This window comes from Empidonax traillii, unplaced genomic scaffold, assembly GCF_003031625.1.
Source record: "Empidonax traillii isolate 1590-97213 ecotype Southwest subspecies unplaced genomic scaffold, ASM303162v1 scaffold170:size2694500, whole genome shotgun sequence".
NCBI classification, from domain to species: domain Eukaryota; kingdom Metazoa; phylum Chordata; class Aves; order Passeriformes; family Tyrannidae; genus Empidonax; species Empidonax traillii.
In genome coordinates, this window is record NW_020955363.1 from 557,772 (window position 1) to 585,624 (window position 27,853).

Consider the following 27,853-nt stretch of genomic DNA (forward strand, 5'->3'; position numbering starts at 1 on the left):
ACTGCAAAAGATTCTGGTTAGTTTCTCTGAAAGACTGAAGCAGGGCTACATAAAGGGAAGAATTATGTACAGGAGGTTTAGATGAGGAGCTGTATACTACAACGAAGATCCAGGATGTGTGTGCATGAAATGGTATTTGGGAATAAGGGTATAGAAGGATATTGCATGATTAGCAAGTCTTGAGGTATGAGGGAGCGGGGAAGAAGAAGATGGATAGGAAAAGAAGTTCTGTAAAAGAATTACAGTAGTTTGTGAACAATTGAAAGGAAATTAGGAAGTTTGCAGTATGCATTTGTGTGTTTTTATAGTAATTAATCCCCACACTCCATTTCTCTGTCTTTTCTTGCAAACTAGACACCTATTTTTTATTTGAGATAACTCTGGTTGTCTCCACTTGCTGGACATCACTGATGCTAATCAAAACACTGTGGGTCACTGATCAGTTGAATGTTAATGGCTCATTTTGTTAGACTTAGTGAGATATTGAATAATGTGTTGAGGAGTGCAGTTGGAAAAATAAGGAGCCTTATGCTCTTTGTGAGTATTATCTGACTTGGTCAAACTTTTTGTTTCTCCAGAATTACAATTTTTAAAAGAAACACACAAAAATATGTTCAGATAAGTCACTCAAAGGAATTTTTAGGTTGAACAGTACTACTTGGATTGTTTGGTGATGGGCAGTCTGTTGTGTGCTGCTGTTCAACGAAGGATTTGGTTTTGCCCGTAAAGGAAGGAGCATTCAATGAAGTGAAGTTCAGATATCTGGCATTGTTTTCTGTAAAAGTAGTGGTAAGTTTTTTAGCACATTCAGCATTGTTATTAATAGCAGAAATTATTTCTCCATTATGTGACTCTCTCCGTTATTACAGTACTGGATACCAGTGTATTTACTATTCACCTGAAAACACAGCCAAGGCAAAGGAAGTTCTCAGCAACATCAATCATCTACAACCTCTTATATCAAGCCATGCAGACCTGCTGCTTAGTTCTGCAAGCCAGCGTTCCCCAGACAGCTTGAAGAATTCTTTAAAGATGCTTTCAGAAAAGGTAAGATTCAAATCTTCACTGCAATGGAAAATGGAATAACCAAGTCTCAAACTGCCGGGGTTTTTTTCTGCATAAATTGACTTTCACAGCATCAGGAAATGTTAAATAAGCTCTGCTAAAATAAGCTTTAAAATGTTGCTATTAGAAAAAGAATGTTATTTAGCGTTTCTGTAGGCTTTCTATGTAGAAATTCAATGAAATATATAAAGATTGTCTTTATTTAAAAGTATAATTAATTTAATTTCATATGTCTCTTTTGTCCTCAAGTGGCCACATACTGGGGTTTATCAAAATAGTTTATTATAAATAGTTCTTTGGTATGATAAATCATTATTTTGAATTCTCTTTCTGTGATACTTCAAACTGCTGCTTGTGGGAGATAGTTCAAGCCAGGTTTTGTGCATAAGGTTTAGAATAATAGCATGATCAGAAATGGTGATACAGCTTGGAAGAAGCTAGGAAGTTGGCACCAAGAGGTCTTAAATTTTAATTTTCTTTCTCATGTTATATTCCTCTATAGCTGTAGGCTTTTCCTCATCTTAGTTTCGTTAGTTCTAACTTCAGGGAGATAATATCTTCTGCCTGTCTCAGAGACAGATACTGGAGATTAGCTGAAGCCTGTAGTACTTTTAAGCATATGGAATATGTTATCCTTTAAAGATATTAAGCAGTATAGCTATGGCCTGAGAGGTTGAAAAAGTTTTCCATTATTTCATGGGCCATCCCTTCTGTGTTGTGATCTCATGATGTCTTAAAAAACTGTTGATAACCATTTCAATCGATCTTCAGCTAGTGGGAAGTGACACCCCTTGTGGTCTGTTGAGCACCATTATCCCAGCAGTACCTTGTTCAGTGGGAGAGTTTCCAATCTGAACATTGAGCTCAGCCACACGCTGTGAAGGTGCATGGCATTGGAGCCATGGGGCAAAGAAACATTCCTCTGAGTTATTTGTAAATCCACAGTAGCTCTGAGAACACTGGGGTCACTGTGAATGTCAGGGATAATATAGGAAAGCAGAATTCAGCCTGGAAACGAAACAGAGGAAATTATGGGGAGATTGCGGCAATTACAGTGTACCTTTCCATGTAGGAGGCTGTTTTTAGCTGTGCATAGAACAAGTGGAACTGCTCTGTTAGTGGTTAGTTAAATATATAGGCACAGGTAAAGCAAATCAGACAAAGTGTTTGTTCTGAAGATTCAAAGTGTGGTTGCTAAGGAATTTGTGTGTTAGCTGTAGCCATTTGCCTCTCTGGGCATGAAGAATGGATGATTTCAGAGTGGCTGCAGGCAGCTGTGAAACTAAACCGCTGCTTAAACCACGTTTTGTTGGAGAGTCTGACTAGATAAAAGGATCAAAAAAAGACAATCCATTCAGTTTTCAAAAGTCACAGATATTTTTTACATTTATTGCTGGTGATTTAGTTGTGTATATTCATATCAGCTCTTCAGGGCCAGAATTTAATATGAGCACAGTTTCCCAAAAGGAGGAGTCTCACCTGGTATAGTGCATGGATGTCTATCTAGCCTTCACCTTTTGCTTGGAAGAGATTAATCCAATTGTCCAAACAACTACTGCGTGAATGATTCAATACCTGCTTCCCTGTCTATTCCCAAATTTGCTTTGAGGAGAAGACGGATAATGGAGAAATAATAGGGTTGGACCATTGTTAAGGAAGCAAGTGTGGATGGACAGCCCTTTGTAAAGAAGGGAAGAGAGATGGGGAGGAAAGCAAAGACCAAAAAACAACTTCAGGGAAAGGAAATAGCATTTCAAACCCCCAGATTCAGTGAACCTACATGATACTGCAATTAGATCCCTCATAGTTAGTACAAAGCATTATCTTGGTGTCCTAACATAATCTGTCTATATAATCTGTACATCAGTATAAAAGAACCAAGACTAACAGAGTGTCCCTGATTATATTTAAGACCGAGTGGCACGTGCTGTGCTGAACAGAATTATCTGATGCCTACTTGTATTCCTGAGTCATGTGAAATGCTGCTGCTCTTCCATCTTTCCCACACTTCTTATATGTAAAAAAGAAATGCTCTTACGTTTTAACTTGATAGAAATTTAGAAGTTAAACAGCTGTTTGAAGAAGTTATAAAAATTATTTACCTGGTGATTCAATTCCAGAAATTTATTAAAAAGCATATCACCATTTTTAAGGTGAAGTTAAGCTTGATATACAGAATAATTAATTCTAAAAGTGTCAGGTAGCAGTGAGTATATCAGTAACGTTAATTGTATTTAAGTATTTGTTAGAAATGGAATGACTAGATGCATGGATTGAAAGTGGAAAATTAAATAATTCCACTTCTGCTTCTTAAATTGAGCTTATTTCCTCACATTAAGCATGGTTTTACTTCTCTCTATATAATTTGCAATTTACCATAGTATTTTCCTGAGACTAACCTTTTATCATCACTTTGTGTTAATTGATTAAGGAGGCCTTTAGCTGTCGACAAGTGTATCAGCATTTGCAGCTTGCAGAAGGCTTGATAAATTCATTTTCCAGCTATGCCTATCATTGTTTGCAGAAATATTCTTTAGTTGAGTGTCTAAAAGAATTTGCAAAGTTTTCATTTCTTTGTATAGACTTGTTTTGTGATTTCGATGCAATTTTATAAATAGTGATGTTCTGCAAAGTTAGCTGTATTGAGCTGTTAGAAAATGTAGTTAAAATGTAAAATGCTGTTAAACCAATGGGATCCTTGAATGGAATTTAATTATGGAGCATTTTAGCCTCTATGAAAAAAATGGAGGTTCACTTCTGTACCAATTTGCTTTTAAAAATTAATTTTCCCTATAAAGTATTTGTATTAAATTATATTACTTAAACTTTTCAGATCATTACCTAATGCACATTGCATTCCTAGTGGACATGCTTTAAGTCAAGTTGTCCAATGCTCACCATTTTCTGAAATGTAATGTTTTTTTGAGTCTGCCATGCCTGATGCAGAGACCTGAAATGATCTCAAGTAGACTTTGAGGTGAAGAGGAGGCATGAAACCTCTGTAAAATCATGATGTTGCCATTTCTTAGGATAGACAAGTAATGTAGTTTTGACTCTCTGGATATGGAACTTCAAAATTAGAGTCTTGAAGATGTTTTACCTCTTCTTAAGAAAAGAATGATATGATTTACTAGCAGTACTCCCCAAAGACTTATTTATTTTCCAAGCATGCATCACGTGGAGGCTGGAAATTTAGCAAACTGAAATTGTTCTGTGGTGCAATTCAGGACTACCAGGAGACAACCCTGAAGGGCTACATATACGAAAACCCTTTAAAAGCACCCCTAAAAACTCAGGCACCCAGATCGGGTCTGAAGGAAGTCCTGAATTTGGTTTTAAAAAATTGTAGCTTAAATATGTCTGAGGTTCTTATTTTTAAAGCCTCTGAAATTCAGTTGCAACAAAAGTTTTCAGCCTTTCCACAATAAAAAATACTTTTTTTCTAAACGTAATGAAAATGGGAAAAAGCAGAAACTTCTCAAGCAAGTACCTGACCCAGCTGGAGCTTGAAGAAAACCATCACCTATTTAGAGCATTGTCTAAATATCAGTAAACTTTTGAGGGGGTTATTGAGGCAGGAAAGCAAGAAAAATAAGTTGAGTAGGAGTAGAGGTGTACAAAAGAGGAGCCAGTAGTAGGAAAAAGGGATGGAATAAGAATAGAAGTAAGCAGTGAAGAGACTAGGAGCAAGACTTCCAAGAAGAGAGATGATGACACTTGAAACTTGTATGGTTTGGGGTTTTTTTTTTGCTACATTTTCTTCAGGTTTTGCATAAGCAGTATGTGAGGGCTGCATGAAGTTTGACTGGGCAACCTTTATTTCTAGCATTTCCTAGCTTTGTGTGCCAGCTTGTTCAGCCTGGTTCCTCTGACTCTTACTTACATACTTTTCACATGCCTGTTTAATTAAGATTGTGTGCATAAAGGCACTTCAGCATCTGAATCTACCTGCACGTGACGATCCACTATGTCCTGGGAAAATAGGAAGGCAACTGACTCTGAATAAATAAATTCAGATGATTGTGCTGTGAAAGAAATATGTAATTGTGTTTCATCATCCCCTGTGAACGTGGGTTTCTCACTGGGGAAAGGAGCTCTGGCAGGCTGGATAGGATGTGTTGGATGTGGTATAGCAGCTCCCTCCACTCTGACAGATGAACTGTTGAAAGTTGTTAAATTAACCAAAATCAGGATTCTCCCCAGCTGTTTGCCACTGTGGCTTTGCTGTTATGGTGAGGTAACCTAGAGATGGTAGAGACTATATGCAGAAAGCATTTTGCTTTTCTTGTTGGGGTGGGAGATAAATAAGACAGGGAGGTTGAAGGGTTTTAAAAACTCCAGTTGTGACAGTCATCAAGATGGATTTAGGAAAAATTATACAGTGATTGAATAACATCTTCAGAACACTTGAAGAAACTACTTCAGGATGTGCTTTTTTTAAAAAATAAAGCTAGAAATCAGGTGTTGTTGCCTAGCCTGCTGGCTGGGTTGATACCCAGGTACTTAAGTTTATCTCTGGAAAGACTGCTTTTGCAGATACTGCAATCTCAGCAATGAAGCATGGTGGGTTTTAGTTAAGAAGATCCTTGAATTTGTTAATCTCATTTTGTCTGACACTTACCCTGAAATTATTGAGCAGTGGTTGGTTACTCTTGGAACTGGTTCTTGTGAAGGCTCATCTCTGCAGGCGAAATTTGGAACTTGAATAAAATGTGAGAAGATTATGATCTCTATGACAATTACTGTACTCTTGAGTTAATCCTCAGAACACTGGGATTGTAGAATGTGATGATGTCCCTAACATCACTGAACCTTTCTTCATTGTTTATTTGCCTACTTTGTTTTCTGCCTCTCAGACCAGCCTGAAACAAATACCCACTCTTTCCAAGAGTAATTCAGTGTTATACCACTTTGGTTGCAGTATTCCATTCTTTGATCTAAACTTTTCATGGTTTTTTGTTTGTTGTTTTTTTTTTTTCCCCTTAGACGGAGTTATTTGTGCATGCATTCAAGGATCAACTGGTCAGAAGTGCCCTTTTAGCACTGTACACAGCCCGGCCTGGCTGTGTCCTCAAGAAACCAGCTGTGCCTAGAAACAGTGCAGAAGAAGGGGGTGATTCACAGCACCAGGATCATCCTTCTCAGATTAAAAGGCAGGACTCTATACCACATCATTCTGAGTATGATGAAGAAGAGTGGGTAAGTAGTCAGAAACTCTTGGTTGGTGTTCAATCCCAAACCCTACAAATCAGCATAAAAAAGTGTCCTTTTTAGTGCAGAGGGGAAAGGAGCGCAAAACCATGAAATCATATTTTTTGGATGCATTGCAGATTTTGAAACTCAGTTGTAAGGATTTTCCTAAGTGCAGTGCTGCTGTGGGACTGCTTGGTTGTGCATATAACAGTGAGGACAATAAATATCTTCTTGCCTAGACAGAAAAGTAGTCTTTCTTTGCTCTTACTTGAGTTCTTTTTGCTAGTTGGGGAGATTTAAGGAGACTGGAACAGCATATGCTATTAAGGAGGGAAATGTTTGTTTCTTTCTCAACCCTCAGGCTGTAAACAGTTTAAATACACATGAATTAACCCTCAGCAAAACAGGGCTCTTTTCCCTTCGCCTCTCTTCTTAGAGGATATCTGAGATTGTGTAAAAGAACTAAACATAGCTTTTAACATTCTTAGCATATCTTTCAAAGATATGAATTATTTATATGACTGAGATTATGTAGATTAATTATTTTGGTGGATGTAATAGATCTGCTGCTTTGTTACATACACACTCAAGCTATTTTTATTCAGTTCAGACTCAAAGTATGAGTTCATCACTGTATTCTCATAAATGTAAAGGAAGCCAGCATATTCATCTCTATTGTAAATAATTAATAACTTGTGTGAGCTACAATACTTTCACCTGAACTGTGGTTTTTATCCATATCACAAATAAGGGAAGAAGAATATATTTCTTCTAGAGAAAAGGCAATTATTTCCAACCCCATGCATTAAGTAGTCATGAGATTTAAACAATAAACAACTCATTCTTTTATTTGTCCTCTGGTTTTAGAGTCTTGAATTCAGTTTTTCTTGTTTTCTCAACAACCTGAGGAGCTAGAATGGTGCTTCTTTCCTTGAAGTTAAAGCCAAAATGGTGTTTCCAGCTGTTGAAACATTCAGACATATAAACATCACAACACGTTTCATGAAAGGGAGACATTTTGCATTGGAAAAAGCAGCATTTTTTTACAAGTTGGGTTTTAATAGTTTTCTTCAGCTTAGCTTCTTTGATAGCATTACTGGGGGTTTTTTTATTGATTTAAAAAACAAATTTCTGCCAGGCGTTTCGTCCTCATCTATTAAAACCTAGAGGCACATAATTTTAAAATATATGTTTTTTCTGCTGGATTAGTAAGGTTACCTTCTTGATTAAAAATTAAGTGTATCTTTCTGTATTTTCTGAGTTAAACTGAATGAGAGTCACTGTCAAACTTGAGAAAGTATAAATCTTAGAAAAATTTGTGGGTTTTTTTTCTCAGAATTTGAAAGATTAGACTTCAGATAGTTTTCAGTTCTTTTTGTCAATGGAGGTGATGAATAATGGGAGTTTTAATGATCAAATTATCATGAGCATGATGAAAAGAGAAAGAATAAATGCATGTAAAATTTGAAAGAAATGCTTAATCCACGCTGAAAGTCAACTATAAAGGGAAAAATGGATAAGTTGCTTTGTATGCAGAGTACTGCATCCTCCTTTGCTGTCATGGTTTTTTCTCTCATTATCAAGCTTGTATTTCACAAATGGGATTCAAATTTTAGTTTTGCCTGAGATCTAAATCTTTAAACAATTCTTTAAGCTGACCCTGTTCCATCCACTTCCAGTGACTGTGTTCCCTTATGGCCGTCACAGAAGTGAATTCAAGGCAGTGTTTAAAAACTAAGTGAGATCCACCCCCTTCTCTGGCATCCAAATTTATCTTTAGAGGAATAGTTTCTTAACTGACAGGGTGCCCTTTCCCTGAGTGACGAGTGTTTTCAAAAAAACCCGCCTTCTCAATAGCAACAGTGTGTTGCACCTTTTTTCTTTGATACAAAGTACAAATATTCATCTCAGAGGAACTGACTGCAGTACAGATTGAGCTATTTGTATTGCTGCACTATGTGTAGGCAGCAGTAAAACATCACTGTTGAAGGAAAAATATTTAACTTGAGAGTTTTAGATTGCCTCTAGATAGATATTCTCTTCTCTTACCAGCTGCTTCTGCTATCCTAGAACCTCCCTGCAGGAGGGCACAAAGCATGTTGCCGTGTATAATACAAGAAAAGGTGGGCACATTGCCACTTGGAGCTGATCCTGCTCTACATTTTTGACTGACTAGTTAATGTGGTTGGAGCTACAAAGAACAGATAAAATGGCATTTCCAATAAGCTGCGTGCAAATACTGACACGGTGATCAGTCCCTGCTCTGAAATACTGATGTGTGTGTGATATGTTCCATTCCAAAGCACTTCCGTATCACAAGAGGGGCTTATTCGGGCGCATAAGTTAAGATATTTGCTTTATCTATGAACATACCTCAAAAGGACCATGAGGTAATATATGACTATCAACCCACACAAAGGAGACAGTATCTTTAGAGCACTGGGAAATGCAGTTGCTGTGTCCTACTTGGCACAAGTAAAGAATACAACTGCAGTGGTGTGTATGGAAAGACAAGAAGTGACTGAGGAGCTCTGTAGTGAACCTAGAAAACCTGAGAATCCTTTAAAAACAAAGAGATGGCCTCAGGGACTCCACTGACTGGCAGTGCTTAGGAGGGAGACATCCAGTTAGCTGCAGTGACAGAAAACAGTTTCCACTCCCGCCCTCTGAAATGAGGAACCTGTATTGCTTTTTAACAATGCTATCAGAGCAGATGGAGATTTATTACATTTTTTTCAATTGGGTGAATGAAAGAGAATTATTTTACAGGTTCGTTTTTAAATGTCCTAGGAACAGTGCCCAGCTTGCAGTGATACCAAACCCTAGCTTTTCATGGAGACCTTTATAAGTGTGCATGCCTGCCTGCCAGTGCCACAGCAGAGGTGGCAATAGAAGTGTGACCGTGACCATTTCTAACTAGCAACGCCAAAGCCGCATGTGCCAGGACTGCTTAACCATCCCAAATGGTTTCTAAAGTTTGGAAGAAGTAGAAGATGTCAGTGTGCCATTGCCTTGTCTCAATGGGGTCAAGTCCTGTTACAGATTTCCACCTTCCCTGTCATTGCCTTGAATTTTGAGCTTAAAGAAACAGCAATGAGAGAGAGCCAGAGACCTTATTTCTCTCATTCTTTCACACCGCAGCATTAAAATTACTATCCAGTTAACTCTCCAGCAGCTATTGGTAAACCTGGTATCAGAGGAGACACATCCTGCTTAGGAAACTAGGGTCTTAGTACTTCAGTGTATCAAGAAATAAGACCTATTTTCTTCTGATCTTTCACTTCACATAGAGAGTTTATAAGAATGCTTACTGGTGAGGCTGTATCTGGCTGTTTTGTCCTTTACCATGGCACATGCTGCAAAGTGATCACTTGTGAGGTTGTTCTGAGGCAAAATGAAAATAGAACCTCTTAAGGAGATGAAAGGTGGGTGGAAAGTGTGCTAGACTACAGGAAAACATTCTGGAAATAGTAAGGGATGACAAAGAATGTGAAATGGGTTAATTTCTTGTCCATGGAGAATCATAGAAATCCACTTGATTTTCATTTATTGGAAACTGCATTTTTGCTTGAGAATTGTTCTTTCCAGACTGCTGAACTTGAGCAGCCCTCTTAGAAAAATGTGGCTGCCTTTGTGCAGACAGAATAACATCTCAGTGAATGATAGAAACATCTACTTTTTGTCTCTACCTATAATGATAACTTCTAATCCCAGGAACCTCCTATGGGGAGAAAAAGAGCTGTGGGACGGGCCCTTGCTCCCTCTCACTTACCCATATGTAAAAAAACCAGATATACGATAATAAGAGTGAGCTTTCTGTCAACAGATGGTTATGAATTTTGCTTCTAAACCCTCGGGGAATGTTTGTGTGAATATTGTATAGAGATCATCTCAATGCTGGGTTAATAGTTGGTTTGAAAGGAGAAGAGTGTTCTTTCCAAAATGAAACAAGGGCTCATATTTGTGTTGTTTGTGCAATAACTCCAGATGCTCATTAAGAGCTTAATGCTCTTTGTGTTGGTATTAAGCTCCCTCAGCAGACAGAGGAAAGGGAAATTACATGGCTGCAGCCATGCTGAGCAATTTGAGTTCATCTACCTCAGCAACTCTAGCTGAAACTTCAGCTGGAAGCCCTGAAGTTCCCTGCTGTTCTCTGGTAAAACCTGCTGATATTTGGGCCCAGACTTTTTACTGTTCGCAGTATTTCATTGCTCTTCATAGAATCCTTCTCCCCAAAGTAATACTTGCGGGTGGTGGAAATCAGTAATTTCACCCATATTCTAAATGTCTTTCAGAAACACTTGAGGTGTATATATAGTATGAAACTTTTGAAGGAATATATATATATATTATATATATATTATATATAATATAATATATGTATATATATACACCTGTCCTCTGTCTTTTGACTTTAAATTGAATCTTGGCAGGTGAATATCAGATATTCTTGTGTCTAATGGTTTGTTTCATGTGTACAGGTGCAGGTATTTCCACATGTTGCGCTGTACATATAGTACTTTAAAAAAAAATTAAATAACTGTGGATTAAATGCAGTTCTACATGAGGGTGTACAGCTTCTTGCCTCTTGTAAATCAACAGTATCTTTTTCATAGTGTGGTTAAAGCATGAGTTTATACAGGTAGAAGATCAAACCATAGTTGTTACGTCCGCCTGTAACACTAGATGCTGTTGTCTGAAAGGCAACCCCACAAGAGTGCTGCAAGATTCCAACATGGGGAGCTGGAGGACAGGATCTGTGTTGTTGTACAGGTTTGCCAAGTCCATGCTTCTGTCTGCAGCCCCATGTGATGTCCCTGAATTCAGAATGCCCCCTTGTCGCAGGGTGTGTCCTCAGATTCCTTTAGTCAGGACACTGACCAAAGTGTGCTATGTAGTTAAAAAGTAATCTTAGATTAAATGTTTGTCTTAGTAGTAGTTCTTGATTTACCTTGCCACAAATTCCAAGTGTTGCCATTTATATGGAATTACAATTTTTTTTTTCAGTTTTATTTAACCTTCTCTCTTGTTGTCTTTTGCAACTCCATTTTTGCGCCTCAAGACCTGACATATACATAATGCTCCTGGTATTGTAAAATAGAAAGCAAAGTAGTGATGTTATCTTCCCATTTCTAAGCTTCAAGTGAACTCTGGTTGCTCTGCATTGTTTTCAGAATGACTCAGAATTAAAGCATGTAGATGGGAGTTGTTTTGTGTTTTTTTTGGGGGGGGGGGTTTCATGGTTTGGTTTTAGTCTGATTGCTAGTCTTGGGCAAAGCTTCATTTCTTGTGTGGCCGGGGTTTTTTTTCCTTCTTCTTCAGCACCACAAAAGTCAGAGCAAGAGACTTGATTTTTTGCAGCGTCCGGCACCTGAAAGACCCTTCCTGTGTCTCTGTTCCACAACAACTCTTTCTTTCACTCCACATTATCTCTTTTGTTCTCTGTTCATACAGAATTTCTTCTATCACTCTATTACTTCTGTATTTCTCGTATTTATTATAAATTCATTTAAGTGTGATGGTTGCAGTTTGTGTGAGAGGTGAGGAATGAAATTGAAATTGTGTTAACTGATAAACATGCCTTGAACAACAAGTTTCTCATTCTAGTCCTTGAATTTTACATTTGCTTCAACAGAGTAACTAATGTGATAAAATATAGGATATGTTAAATTTTCAAAAAGAGCTTGCTAAGTACTATGACAAAACTGGCAGTTCCACATGAGATTTGATTTGACAAGGCTTTGAGTGTCTACACTCATACAGTATTATTTCAGATGGACAAACCGCTCAGTTCCTTGGGGTTAGACCTGAAACTTTGTGTGCATTTTCATGTAGAGGTTGAAGCACATGTGCTCTCCAGCGTCTGAAAACCCAAACAGTTTCAGCTCATTTACACTGCAAGAAAAAAGTTCATGTAAAAGGCTTGATAATAGGCTGAAGAATGAGAGAAAGGGTAATATGCTGCCACCCAATATTCTAATAATTTGCTCATCTCTGCCTCCACTTTATAAGTTACTATCGTCTCTTTGTTTTTTTCTTCAGTAACATGCAGTGATAATTCTGCTCTTTTCAGGACAGGGTGTGGGCCAACGTGGCAAAGAGTTTAAACTGTGTTATTGCCATGGTGGACAGACTGCTTGAAAAAGACAACATCAGCAGCATTAAAGAGGATCAAAATGACCCTTCAGCAGCAGACTGCAAGGTGTTGCATACAGGTGGTAAGCAATCCCCCCCCCCCTTTTTTTTTTTCAAATCATTGATCAGAGTAAATAAAAATAACAAAGGTTACAGAAAAATGATCTAGAGAAGACTCCATAGTATCTTTGATGTGAGTACCAATAGCAAGGTTTTGCACTCTTGTAGGAAGGCTGTTTATCAACGTACATCTTCGTTGTGTGCTCAGATTGCTTATCATGCCCAGTCTTTTGTGCTATAATGTAAAACTTTTGAAACTACAACATTTTCTTTTGAAGGCTGTTGTAATTTAATTTAATTTAGATTTCACTTCAATGTACTATTTTGAGGGAAAAAAAATTGGATTGTGTCTTACCCCATAGGAAACTTGTAAGGAAGTGTCATGGGTTCAAAACCACAACAGAAAGAGTGAACATTCTGTATCAGTGTCATTCTCCTGTAAACACTTCCACTTCTCTGAGGTGATATACTGATTTTTGTGTCCTGATTTGCAAAAATTCATTTTACCTGAATACAGTTGTCAGTCTGTGTCAATACTGAAAGCTAAGTAGAGTGATTCCGTGAGATGAGGCGAAGAAAATTTTGTCCACAGTGGTTCCTTGTCACCAAATCTTCTGGTCTTCTCCTATGGCTTATTCATGTTTGCTTCTCAAAGAATAGATTAGATCTCCTTAATAAATCTGATGAGATTTTCTGGTGTGCAAGTGTGTTGCAACAGCTCCTTAGTGATAATGGTAGTAGTCCAAATTTTAGAAAATCAGGACCAAACATTGTGCCACTCTTGGTTAACCCCCCCCAAAAGAACTCAAAACCTAACTCAACTACTTTTATTTATGGAGCTTTGTATAATGTGGGCTTTTTTTTTTTTTTTAATTATGCATTTTATCCTTTATCTTTCTTTACATGTTCCCCCCTGAATTTAATGACATCATTTTTTACAAAGGATTTAAAAGATATTGGTCCTCATTTGTAATTTCTTTCTTACATAAAAATTAAAATTATTTTTACAGCTGTGTAACATTTACGTAGCCCTGGTGAGTTCTGTGCAACAGATTTTGGTCATAGTATTGCTTCTTAACCAGTGTCAGATGTGTTGGACTTTTTTGTGTGTGAATACTTCAGAGAGCAGAGTACTCCTTATCCCTTTGCTTCTCTAAGTTTCCATCTCCTGGACAGGTATCCCTGTAGTGTTGGAGAGATGTATGACACTGTTTCCAGTGAAGGCTTGCAGGGGCAAAGCATCAACACAGGTTTCTACATTTTTCATACCTTTCTTAGAGAAGAAGGTACAAATATTTAACAGTTAGGTAGATGTAGTTTTCAAGTGGAAAGAATCTTTAGAAAGTGAACCCAAGCATGCTGTTTCTGGCTAAAAGAGAAAAATTGAGTATTTGTTCTAGTACCTAACTCCTTTCTCTTTCCACTGGTACTAACAGGCTTCTCTGCTATTGTTAACAGAAGTCCAGTGTGTGTATGGTAAATGTTTTGCAAGTAAAGTAGTAGTAGTAGTGGTGGTAAATACACTTTTACCCAAACTTTCTCCCAAGTTACTTTGTGAATGCATACACAGACATGCATGTCATGGTTTTTATCTGTATTTCATAGTTATGGAACAAAATTTCAGATTTCCAGACCTCCCTGCTCAGTCTGGAAAAAGGTATGATTTAGCATAATTATTTAGGATCATTATTTTGGGATGCTTTCTGACATGTTTAGCAACGTGAGTGTTTACGGATTTTCCTTGACTCTCTTCAATCCCCTGAGCATGCCTTCTGTTATTCCATATAAGCCATGAAATGGATTTCACCAGTCCATTTATGTCTTTCATCCTAGGTTCAAAAAAGTGTGTTCTTAGCTTTGATTCAGACTCATGACCTACACAGTCAAATGAAATATTGGTTAGAGCTTGTAGGTCACAAACAAACAAAAAAATAATTGAAAAAAAAAGTTACTTCATTTTAAGTACTAGAATAAGCAGTCATCAGATGGAATGAGAGATACCTCTTGCTAAGCAATAATGATAATTGTAATGGTTAGAAAATTATAGATTGGTCTCATCCAGCTGATAAGTTGACTTCTGGAGCTGATGGACCAAGGTCACAAAGAATATCAAGATTCTATGGTGATGGAATAAATTTTTCTTTTTCCCCTCATTTCAGGGTCTTCTCTATTTCTCCTGAATCAATAGAAGTGCCCTTCTGTAAGAGCAGAGTCAGTGCTTTTGTTGAGCTGTCCTGAAAGTTCTGCAACACCCCATCACCTGAGAACTGCAGGAGATTTGTGGGGCAGACTGCTCTGTTTTCATGTTCTGCTTTTTGAGGAGAAGGCATCATTTCCTAATGGTGTTTTCAGGAGAGCATTGTGGAATACCTTTGACAGCTCACAGGACTTTTGAGGTCATGTAGAAATGGAGGCCTTTTAAAATTACTTTCTTTTATAGGACTAACTTTAAAGATGGAGCTTTCTGAAGAACTGTCCAGGTGTGTGTCAAAGTTGGTTGCCTAATGATTTTCAAAACTATTGCTTTTGGGCTCAGAATTTTTCATGCTTGACTTCTCTATGAGTGTGTGGATTTATATGTTTGGTTTTTTCTGCATCCTTCATGAAATTTAACATGAAGCCCTGCGGGTGCACCTCTGCGAAGCACCTACATAGAGGTTGAAATTCCAAGTTTAGAGTTATAAATTTGGCCTTAATTTTGCTCCATTCTACATTTGAAGTCTGGTTGTATGAGTTCATAGCATTTGCTTAGATATAAAATCACGCTGTGTGCACACCCATAGATACGTTTCCAAAACAACAGAATTTTATGCTACTTAAAACTCACAGACATGACATAAGTGAAAAGCTTGCCATAGTTTGCTATTATGTATTATACCATGATTTGAGAATAATGTATTTCTTTAATGCTTGAAATGTATGGGCACAATTAGATCTTTGACTCTGAAATTGCCTCAGTGCTGGAGTTGATCCGAAGAAAATTTGTGATGTCATTTGTAAGAAAAAGGAATACATGGGGTTTTGACAAAAACATCGAAAAGTATGACTTAAAGTATAGGATTAAATTTTTTGCTTCTTTTAGTGAACTTGAATGGTTTAATACAGGTTTTTTTGTAGCATCTGGCAATGAAAAAGATTTCAAAGAATGCACACATGGTCGTTTTAGATGATAGAAAATGTTATGACATTTTTGATGCAATAGCGTATTCCTATAGCTACAGATGTTGTTATAACATAGATTCAGAGCTTCCTAAGGTAGACTTATATTTGCACTCTCAGTGTTGACATCCTGTGATTGTTTTTTTCCAAACATGTTTATATTTATTGTTTGGGATCTTTGCAATGGGAAGTATCGGTGGCAAGGTTTTTTCCTGCACTTTACCTTTCAGTGTGAATTACACCTTCCTTAACCTTAACTTTTCATGCAGTCTGACCTTTGAGTGTATTCTTAAAACTGAATTCTTAAAACTGAATTTGAGGTACAGTTACCAAGGTAACCTGCTATGGTTTCATCAGTTGCAGGATTATGATTTCTCTGCAGGATAAATCAGAACAAGTAGAAAGATTTTAAAGGAGAGGGGGTCTTTTTGTTATTTTTTTTTTTAACTCTAGACTGGTTTGCCTTGGAGAAATATGTGACAGCATTACATTCTTTTTATTTTTGCCTTTTCATTTTCTATGAGAGTTGGAATGTGAAAGCCTGTCCTGCAGCATCAGAGGTGCCAGTGAAACGCAGCAGTTTGCTCTTATGTTTACACAGCCCCTGACAATCCCCATGTTTAGCTGTGCTGCTGGAAGAGGCTGATGTTTCCATCTGCTCCTTGTACCACACTGTCAGACCCATCACCCACTATTCCTCTGTCAGCTCTGTGGGAGAACTCCCTAATTTGCTACACACAAGATGTACCACTATCTCAAACTATTTGAGCTGGCAGTGTGAATGCACCTGGATTTTGCCTTCAGTGAATTGTGGAATCTTTTCCAGCTCTGTTACTGGGCAGATGACTTGTCCAGTGATAACCTTCATTATAGATAGCAAAGAGCACTTGGTAAATGGTGCCACATTTCCTAGCTGGAGTTAAAGAAAACATCTGTTCATAACCACATTGCTACGGGCACCTGTGGGTTAATTTTCCTTGAATTATCTGATTATTGCCTGTTGGGGAATATATAAGTCTAGATTCAACCTCTCTGAATTTTAGTGCCCTTGGGATGGGCACTCCATCCTTTCAGTTCATCCCTCCCAATGCAATGCTGGTAGAAATGTGAAATGAAATCATGTTCTGGTTTTGTTTGGATCTTCAAAAGAGCTTTTGCTATAGGTTATCATTTAGTCAGAAAGATGAAAAATTTTCCCATGGTCTTTGCTTGAGTAGCAAACATCATTTCTTTTGAAGAAACACTTCTGAAAAGCTTTCTCTTTCTTTTCCTCATATTTTTCTTTCCTGTTCTCTTAAGCTTATCTTTGCATCATTTCTGCTTTTGCCTTTTTTTTCTTTTCCCTCTCACTTTGTATCATCCTTTTCTTTTTGAAAGGATCCTTAACTGGGCTCTGTGTAGCCCAGCATACAAGACAGCCCCTTGAGCAGTACTCAGGTGGTTTGACTATAGACAGAAGCTTAAAATTGTGTAAGGAAAAAGGAAGACTGTTTAACTGAATCAATAAACTAAAACAAGATACCAGAATATTTAGTTGCACAGCATTGACAGAGCAAGGTTACTCCTATGTTTTGAGTATATTACATTTCTTTAGCTTTGTCTTCTGTTGCCTTAACCTTCTTCTGTTTTCATTGTGACTAAACCTGCTGAGACACTTGTATGTGTATGGTTAGATGGTTCCAATTTTCACTATTAATCCATGTGACAGTGTTAAAAATCTGGAGTGATTACAATGGAATAATAAATCCCCCAGAATTCAGAATTGTTCTTCTGGACACCCAAACCATGCCAAAGTAAGACTGCTATTATATTAAGTGCAGGAGTACCAGGAAGACTTATTCAGGTTTTTGGTGTTCCTCTGAGAACTGCTTCAGCTTTATGAGCATAAAACCCTTCTCAAAGAGCTTAACCCTCAAGCCTAAGTTAAACTGAACTCCAAGAGCTGAGTGACAAGATGAAGAAATAAGAAGCTGACCTTTTTGTGGTGCAAAATTGAATACCTGAACTCTTCTAAGACAATTTTTAAACCTCCCTTAAAATAATAATAAAAAAAAACCTTAAAAAAAATTAAAAGACTGTTCCTATCCTAGGTGAGTAAACTCAGATTCTGGGTTAGTTATTTTGTTCTGTTTTCCGCTAGCTGTTTTTGAAGCATTTATTGCTGTTCTCTGTTGGTTGGTTTGATTTGCCCGCTTTTTTTCCTTAAATCAGAGTTTGCCTAATGTTCAATTTGAGATATCACGGCAACTCATTTATGGTTTTTTACCTCTGTTATTTCAGCTCTGTTGTGCATTATTTGTATGTTCAGGTAGTAAGGGAATAGGTGATTAGCGAAAAGTTGTCTCATGAGTAGCTGCTGTTATTTTCATTACTGTTTGTCTGTAGTGCCCTCCATTCCTTTGAAAGTACAGTGTTGTACTTTCTTCTGCTTTTAATTTCATGCTTAGTTTTTAACTTCATACGATTTAAGTTTTGAGGTGACTTGAAGCCATTCATTGATTTTAGGTGGCACAGGCGGAAGTGATAGAATTAGCTCTTTCCTCTGTTACCAGGGCAAAAGGAGATAGGAGCGCTATTCCCAAGCATTAGAGCTTTTGCTCTTTGGTTACCAGCATGTTTTAAAAAGCACTTCAGTGGGCCTGACTTTGAAAAGAGCAGGAGCTTGCTCTTCTGCCAAACTTTATCAAATTTAACATGCAGTTTGACATATTGCGACTTGGATATGAGCATGCAGATCTGACTAGCAGAGTGCTAAGCAGGTCATTTGCCTGTGCAGGCATGTTGATTAAGGGAAGATGGGACTGAAGGGCATTTTCCAGCAACCAAAGGGCAAATCCTGTCAGACTGAACTGCCACAACTCTCTTAGCAATGATGTAGAATATTTGCTCAATGCTTTGCTGAACATGCTCTTTTGTTTTAATCTCTCACTAACTGCGTAGTAGTGGTACTATTTTTTTTTATTTCATCCTTCCTTTTTAATATGATTGGTGTTTATGCTTTTAGTTTCTTGTCCAGTGGCTGACTAGCAATTTTTGAATTGAGTTTCCTTGCTTCATCAGTAGGCTTCAACACTTTTGTTTGGAAGCTAAATTTTAATTTTAGTGACCTGGAACTCATCCTGGTGTCTCCTTGTTGCTTCTGCTCTTGCTCCTAATGTCTTTTTTGAGATGTTTACTCATTCACTTAATTCTTCATCTTTCTTCAGAGGATTTTCCTCTGTGTTGTGGAAGCAAATCTTGCTATTTTAATTGAAAAGAAATTTGACAACTGAAGTGTGAATATGCGTGTGAGTCAGTGAATGTGTTAAACACAGAAATAATAATTTGTACTATTCCATTCCTGAATTGATTCTGCAAAGGTATCATCAGTTCCTGTAGAAGAACTTCTTTAATTCTGCATGTCAGCAGAAGCTCAGAACCAAGCAGCATCCTCCTGTATCAGCAATGTTGTGGCAAGTTAGATGAGGATAATCTAAATCTGAATTTAGACCACGATTTTAAAGCTCCCTCTACAAATAATATCTCTTTATGAATTTTATTAATATTCCATATTTATCCCTTGTGTTTTCTAAAATCTACTGAATGTACTTATTGGCTTCAAAATACAGTGTGTTTTTTCAGTTTGCTTTATAAACTTCAGTTTCACTGTACTCAGTTTCAAGGAACAACTTATAAGCTGCAGTATTTGCTTATAACTACGCCCTTCTGTTATATTGCTTATAACTAATCCCTTCTGTTGGATTTTTGGAACTTTGTGCACTGTTAATGAATGACGTTATTTATATTCTTGCTGGAGTATTTACAACAGGATATCATGCATAACAGGTGGTGCATAGTGATGTTAACAGACCAGAAATTAAGCACCTATACTTGTTTTATTCCTAGAGTTTTCTTAGACCTCAGTCTGTGATACACCTCTTATTTTGATTTAAAATAAAAGGATAAACATGAGAATACTCTTGTCCATTCATAAACATTCTTTTATTCCAAGAAACAATGCAATCCCTCTCAGATTTGCAAACTAGCTCCACCTTCTGGGGACTGGACATCCTTATTAATTGGGATCAAGAATATTCAGAGTGAACAAGGAGTAGGTGATTGTTATGGAAAACATGCAAGGGTTGTCTTCATTTCTTTTGACATGTACAACTCTACTTATATTCTATGACTATTTATCTTTCCTTAGTCACTAGGGGTAAGGTTTTCTACAAACTTAAAATTTTTATTGTTTTCAAAGAAACCTAATACATATGTAAGTGAAGCTCTGTATTCCTTGGGACATTAAATACTCAGTAGGATTTATTTTTAATAAATTTAGTTGGAATGTCCTCAAATGAAAAAACAGCCTTGAGAATTTCAAATCTTCTAATTCTTTTTTAATGCAACTATTACAGACAAAAATTACTTGTGTTAGTAAGTTAGTATTCCAGACACGTCACCTCTCCTCAAAAAAACTATATGAGAAAATTATCTTGAAGCTACCACAAGGTATGTGCAAAATAATTTGTAAAATCATAATAGAAGGTAGTTATCAGTTGTTTACTGCTAACCTGGAAGGCTGCATGAAGGAAAATCCACTTACATTTGATCTGGATCCGGTATTATTCAATATTTTCATTACTGACTTGGCTTATGAAATATGGATGATGCTTATAAAATTTGCAGATGCTTAAAGCTGGGAGATGCTTTAAGCACCATGGGAGCAGGATTAGAATGGATCTTGATGAAATGGAGAGCTGAAATATTAGGATGCAGTTCAGTAAGGACACATACGAAGTTATGTTCCTAAAGGAGTAGAAATACTCAGTGCAGATGGGTTGGTTAAGTGGCAGCTCAGTAGAAACAGATCTAAGTGTTGTGTGACTTGTGGCCAGTATGTGATCCCCCCTGTTCATAGAATCACAGAGTGGGTTGGGTTGGAAGGGACCTTAAAGGTCATTTAGTTGCAACCCACTTCTCATGGGCAGGCACAACTTTCACTAGACCAGTGTGCTCAGAGCCTTTTCCATCCTGGCCTTGAACACTTCCAGGGATGGGGAATCCCCAACTTCTATGAGCAACCTGTGCAAGTTCCTCACCACCCTCACAGTAAAGAATTTTTTCCTATTGTCTAGTCAAACCTACAACCTTTTGGTTTGAATCCTTTCCCCCTTGTCCTATCACTACATTGTCTTCTTTTATGAAAAAGAGTGTCAGAAAAAAGCTCTTTAGCTCTATCCGTATAACCTGGAATTGTAATAGCAGGTTTACAAAGTGTAGTTAGTTTTAGAAATGCAGCTTTTTCCCTTGCCCTGTCAGAGTATACTTGCAAGATCCCTGGCTGTGTCTGTAGCCAGCTCTGCTTTCCTGTGAAAGTGGAACAGATGTTTTTTCACTGTATCTTCAGGTCAACTTTCAAGTGGCCAAGTATGATCTTTTTTGTTTATTTGCTCAAGTTAGAAGCAGATAACAAACTCTATTCTTATCACAAACAGCCCTGCTCGTTGGTTCAGTGTGCATTACATCTTTTGATCTTATTTTACTGCAGTTGCTTTTACTTGCATATATTTATTGATTACTTTAATAAATGACTGTAATTTAAGACTTGAAAGGAGAGTTTAGATTGCCTGGTCTATCTAGTCTGTCTTCCAGTATGTCACACCTTGTTGTCTCCCATATTTCTAAATTCAACTGTGTCTTGCAGCAGCCTCTGGCCTTTTGTTGTTCTTTTGCTTTTATTCCCTGGAATAAACACCCCTCTTAGTAGTTGTTATTTTCTCCTCCTGAAGAAGGGAAATCAAGTTGCTGCTCACCCTTTTTTCATCAGCTTAAGGAGATTAAGCTCTAAATCTTGCTAGCTCTCCTCCATTTTTTCAGCAGTCTCTTTAAAATGTATACACCAGACCTTGGCATGTGTAGTGTCAGCACTCCATTAGTCAATGGCATGTATAAAATCACCTCTTTTTGCTTGAGTATGTAACCTGAGGATGGCTTATGGTCTGTTTTGTTCGTGATGAGTTTCACTTGATAGCTGCTGTTTTCCCTGGAACAGTTCTTCAGTCTGTATTACTCATGCTTAAATATGTATGACTGTGTTAAAACACATGTTGTCTGACCACAGAGACATTATTTGCAAAGGAACTCAGGTTATTCTCTGTGACTGCTCTGCCCCTGTTATTCTTTCCTGTACCTTATTTTTTACTGTTTCTCCTGGCTTTCAAAGTTCGCTCCAGTCTTCTTGGCTACACTTTTATTAATTTACGTATTTTTCTGGAGATTAGCCAAATTGACATTGCAACAGCTTTGTCTTCCTGCCTAAAGAACCTCTGTCCTAATGAGTCTTTCATTGGCCTGACTCAGAATGTTACCTGAAACAACATGCTGCTGTCTTGCACCTAATCGCAGTTTAAATGGAACAGGTTTTAATTATCATTGATTCCTAATTACAGAAAATATGAGCCAGCAATGAACTGTATTAAGTCAGTTACATTCCAAATTTTTATATAGATTCTTCTGGACTGTTGATTTTTTTTTGTTTGTTTTAAACTATATCAATGAAACTGAGATGTAAGATTCTGAAGAAGGGTGATTTGGTTGGTTGGTTTGTTTTATTATTTACTCAGCTTAGGGGGTAGGCAAAGCCATATTGCAACTACAAGGCAGGTCTGATGTTATGAAATTCTGTAAAATTTGGGAACAGCTTGGATAACTGGGCCAATTTGTATAAGCTGTTCTGATTTTCTCTCATTCCTAGTTAGCACTTTGTTTCATTTGTAATGTATTAAGGAGTCCCATCTTTCAAGCATTTCGCTGGTTTGGTTTTTCTGATATTCCTAGCAAGTATTTTAAGAACAAAACATGTTTCAAAATAGTTTTAAATCTCTCTGCTCAAAGTAGCTAAAAAAGTTAATTCAATATCTCTAAATATTTAAAGAGAACGATATAGAGAAAAGCTAAAAGAAAACGAATGTGACTTGAAGGTTATTAAGCAGGTAATATCCTTCCATTTACCCACTAGTTATTCTGTTCTGCCTTCCAGCACCCACTTTTTCTTAAATATAGGTTCTTCTCCCCACTTTTGAGGGTTTTTTTGATGCTCATCATCATCATGGCTAGGCTGGCAAATTTTTTTGATGCTATTCATTTCTTATATAGCCAATTGTCAGTTCTGGAAAGAACAGGAGATCTTCATCTCCACTGTGTTCATCTTGTGCGAAATGAATTTTCACTGTATAATCTGTTTATGGCACTGAAATACAAGTTTTACAGAGATGTTAGGACTGTTAGAAAAGTTTATTGTTTCAGGATGTAGTTGGATTCAGGCCAGGGATTTAGTCCTACCTCTAAGCCTGTACTCTGGTGGCGTTTATTGTACCATAAAGGTTAGGATAGAGCAGCAGGGTTGTTTTAAAGTGTAGGATGATCTACAAAGCTGCTGCAGCCCTCTTTCCATGCAGAAAAGGATTTTTCACTGGAAGTTTTCCATTTTGGAATGAATGATGTGCCTTGTTCCAGGTGACTGGTACGAACAACTTTATCCGCTGGTGATTACGCTGAAGGACTGCATGGGAGAGGTGGTGACCAGGGCAAAGCAGTCGATGGCCTTTGTTCTGCTCCAGGAACTTGCCTGTGGTTTGCCACAATGTTTGATGCTGACCCTAAGGAGAGACATCGTCTTTAGTCAAGCAGTAGGTTGTCTTGTGTCACTTATTTCCTATTGTTGTTGTAATTAAGCGTATTGTCCATTCCACCCATTCTGTGGTTTCCTTTTTTTTGATGTTTTTTGTTTGTTTTTTTTTTTTCTTTTTCCAATTTGACACAACTTTTTCATCTATTTTCCATGACATTCACCTAAATATTTTATAATGTGATAGGGAAATGAATAGTAAATCCATAGTAATTGTATCACTGAATCACAGAAGCAGCTCTGCAATGAACTGGAAAAAGTTGTCTTTTCTCCCTTTAGCACAAAGAACGATCCATAAAGCTGTTTCAATAGACTTCCTAAATTATAGACTTCTCAAGTCTAGCCTTGAGTATTCCTTGCTGCTATTCAGAATCACAGAATTGTTAGAGTTGAAAGGGACCTCTAGATTATCCATCATAGTTCACAGAGTGTATTTATAGCCTGGCAACAGAGGTTCTGGTCTCACTTATGTCAGTGTAAATAACACACAGCCCCACAAAGCAAATGAAGCTTAACTAATATAAATTAAGGGAATATTTCACTGTGTTATACACACAAAAAATGCATTAATAAAATATTATTGTGAAGTCATGTATATAGTCACTAAACAGAAATATCTATGCTGTTCTCTCAAATACCTAAATGTTACCTCTGTTGTATATAATGATAGCAAGCCTCATTTTAACTATCTTGTAAAAGTACACCTCTTAATTTCACATTTTTTAATTGTCTTATAGCTTGCTGGATTGGTCTGTGGGTTTATAATCAAATTGCACACAGGTTTACATGATCAAGGATTTTTACAACAGCTTCATACTGTTGGATTGCTCGTGCAATATGAAGGACTCCTTAGTACATACAGTAAGTGTTGTTCTTGGACAAAGTTTCTTATGCATCCAGACCAGAAGTTTACTCAGGAAGTTCTTATTTTAACCTCTGTTCAGTTTCCAGTAATTTGACTTGTTTAATCAACAAATATTATCCTTTGGAGACAGCAGACTTCCATATAATGGCACAGCTGAAGTCATTGATACTGTGTTGTCAGTTCTGCATCAAAAATTACTCATCTGTTTTATTCTCAGTTCCTCTGAGAACACTAGTTGCTAATTAGTCCATGCAGAATGCTGAACTACATTGTCATTAATACAGAAGACTCCTTCCTCAGTACAGCTAGTGGAACTTGTGGGATTAATAAGAATTCTCTTTGTTTGTGTAGGCGTTTGACCTGACCCAAAGTACCAGGTTTATAAAGCTAATCCAAGCAGCAGATTTAAACAGCTGCTGCCTCTATCAGCGTCTGCCCTGATCACACCAGTGAAGATAGATTGAAAACTGTTTGATTCCTAGTTTGTTACAGATGCCATTATTTGATAGGTACTAAAAAGGACATTTGGAGGGGGAAACTGCCTTATATTTCAAAATACTTTGGACTAGATGTATAGGAATCTTTCCCCAAAACAGAAATTTTGATGAAAGTACATGTATTCAGCATTTGTGCAGCTCTTTAATGCAGGCAATTTTGTTTCTCACTTGGAGATTGCTGTCATGATCCCTTTTCCATGATGCTCATTGTTGTTATTCTCAAAACCTTTGTCCTCCATTGGCAGGACAGTTTTTAAAAACACTTTCAGAATGGCCAAAAATGGCTTTTCTGATGTTATTCTATGCACATATAGAAGAGACTGATCTTCAGAGATGCCTAATACTCATCATTTAAGCCAAAGAATTGTCAGCAGTTCTAAAATTCAACCTGTTTATATGTAGGGTACTTTAATGTGGATTTAGGGCTGTGATTTTTAGATGCACAGACTGGAAAATATAATCCTCATATTGCTTTACTATAACCTATGCAGTGACTGATCTGTCAACTCTGCTAATAACCTCTTTAATCTTTCCATGTAGGTGAAGAAGCAGGGATGCTGGAAGACATGGCTGTGGGCATTTCAGATTTGCAGAAAGTAATGTTTAAAGTCATTGAAGCCAAATCAGAAGATTTTTTGCCTATTATAACTGGCAGACGGTAAGAACTTTGTTTCCTGGAGCCCAGGAAACAAAGCTACAGTTTTAATCTCATGGAACCCAGATAACAGTTTTCTTGTTGCTGAATTCCGTTATATGGAGAGTGTGGTAGTTCTACTTTTCAGAAGGTAAATGGAGGGGTAGTGAGGTAGAAGGGATTTTTAAAGCCGATGAAAAGCTAAAAGTGACAGTTTCTAATACAAATTAATCAAAGCAATACCTGGGTTGTGCAGAGTTGCTGGTGCATTTTTCATACATAGATACTGAATCAGAGACAAGTGACAAGTCATTATTTAGAAAAGTTGCCTCTAACTGAGGAACTTTGGCTTTGAAGTGTCTAGAACTTGTATTTCAGTGTGACAAATGAAACTTCAATTCAAAGAGTTAAGCCTTGCTTGTTTTAAGATGGAAACCAGAAAAGTTGGATGCCAAAACTTAGTGGTGGTCACTTTTGTAAAATGAAGCCTATCTTAGCTGCTGAAATAGCACAGGACATCCACAACCTTAGAAATCCTTGCACAAAGCCACTAATACTTTATTAATCTCACATAAGTGCTGCTGAATATCAGGATATAAACTGAAATACTTCATTAATTGTGGCTACTGGAGGGTTAACAAGATTGGGATGGATTTTTCATCCTCATTATTTTTCTAATCTGAGGCTTCAAATGTTTTTACTTTTGCAGAAATCACTTCCTTAATAGTATCATTATTCTTAAGATGACTGTAAATTCAATTCGGCTAAAAGCAGCAACTTTTAGAAAATATATGTTTCCTCTGAAGGGGCCTTTCACCGCTGATTTACTTAATTATTCTGGATGATTCACTCCCATCCTATGGGCCTTCCGAGAAAGGATTGAAATAAATAGCAGGAAGGCTGGAGTCTGATAGGCAACACATTGGGAATAATTAAGAATAATTATGGTGTGCAGATAAAACAGAAGAAATACATCCTTTGTAAATCACAGCAGTCAAAAATCGTGAAAAATCCAGCAGCTACATTTACTGGCTTGCTGCCATCTATGCAGAACACTGAACTGTCACACCAGGAGGTCCTGGGTTTGAAAGACACCTGAGCTTTAAGATGCCTCAGGCATTCTGGATTGGTGGAGTTGTCAGTCTTTAGGAAGAAGAGTTACAACCTGTGTTTGCTGTACTGTACTTACTGACAGGTATTCACTGGATGGAATTGGTATCAGAAAGAAAATAAAATCTTTAAGGCTTACGTGGAGGAGCCCCATCCCTCTTAGAGCTGTGATGAGACTGCTCCCATCAGACAGCATTGGAAGTCAACTGTAAAAAGAGAAGACAGTGAAAAACCTAGACATTTTCTAATTAATGTTTAAGAACACCACAGTTTTTAGATCATTTTGGTGGTTATACGGTGTGACTCAATAGAATGACACTAAGAAAGAAAACAAAGCTACAAATTCTTATCTTGAAGAGTCAGGGTATTAACTTAAAATTATTTTTTCTAAGGAACTGCTTAAGCCTGAGATTCTGTGTGCACCAAAAAAATCAATCCAGAGTGCGTGGCACTGAGTAGCAGTGCACTCACCTGCTGGTGTGGGTGGCTTACCCTGGCCATCTGGGTGAAGTTCTGTTCAGGAACTTATGTTCTTTTATTATAGACAAAAACATGCACTTTTTGAAAATTCTGTACAGAATCACATAATCACAGAATATACTGAGTTGGAAGGGACCCAGAAGGATCCCTGAGTCCAGCTCCTGGCCCTGCACAGGACATCCCCAGCAATCACACCCATGTGCTTGAGAGCATCATCCAAATACTTCTGGAATCCTGTCAGACTTAGTGCTGTGACTACTTCCCTGGGGAGTATCAAACCCCTCTCTGGGTGAAGAACCTTTTCTTAATATCCACTGTAGTGATAGGACAAGGAACAATGGCTTTAAACTGCAAGAGGGTGGATTTAGATTAGATGTTAGGAAGAAATTCTTTACTGTGAGAGTGGGGAGGCACTGGCACAGGTTGCCCAGTGAAGTTGTTGATGCTCCATCCCTGGAAATGCTCAAGGCCAGGTTGGATGGGGCTCTGATCAGCATGGCAATTTTTAGAAACCTTCTGACAGGTCTGCAAATGTTTGTCTATCTCCAAATGTGATAACAAATATTAGAGAACATGGCAAAGTTAGAGATATTTTTAAGCAGTTCTGTTTAGGTAAATCATATAAATTTAAATATTTAAGACCTAAATTTATACAATTTGTTCTGAAGAGATGATGATTTATTATTTACTGTCTTAAAACATTCTTGATTTCTTCACTCTGTTTTCGTACTGAGTTTTCCTTCTCATTAGAAAATGTTGTAGCCACCTTATTCATCTCATGCCTAAATCACCTGATAGCCCTGCACTGAATCTAACTGTAAAAGAGAGAAAGCATGTGACAATAAAATTTACTGCTGTATAAATGTTTCTTGTTTAATTAGAATCATAGATCTGTAAGATCTTTGGTAAACTAATGTCAAACAAGTCCTCCAGATTTCAGTACTTTGAATTCTTTTTTTTATTCTCTCTACCTTACTTCAGTAACCTTC

At 37.3% G+C, this 27,853-nt stretch overlaps 1 protein-coding gene across 4 annotated transcripts in view; it reads left to right on the top strand.

Moving 5' to 3' along the window:
* The window catches only part of INPP4B (inositol polyphosphate-4-phosphatase type II B), a 336,440-nt gene that overhangs the window by 261,008 nt on the left and 47,579 nt on the right, over positions 1-27,853 (top strand). For all 4 annotated transcript variants that reach the window (XM_027885672.1, XM_027885673.1, XM_027885671.1 and 1 more), the window contains 6 exons: positions 870-1,047; positions 6,052-6,264; positions 12,332-12,476; positions 23,107-23,279; positions 24,016-24,139; positions 25,181-25,298. In XM_027885672.1, coding sequence (XP_027741473.1) covers positions 870-1,047; positions 6,052-6,264; positions 12,332-12,476; positions 23,107-23,279; positions 24,016-24,139; positions 25,181-25,298 — 951 coding nt within the window. The remainder of the gene's footprint in view (positions 1-869; positions 1,048-6,051; positions 6,265-12,331; positions 12,477-23,106; positions 23,280-24,015; positions 24,140-25,180; positions 25,299-27,853) is intronic.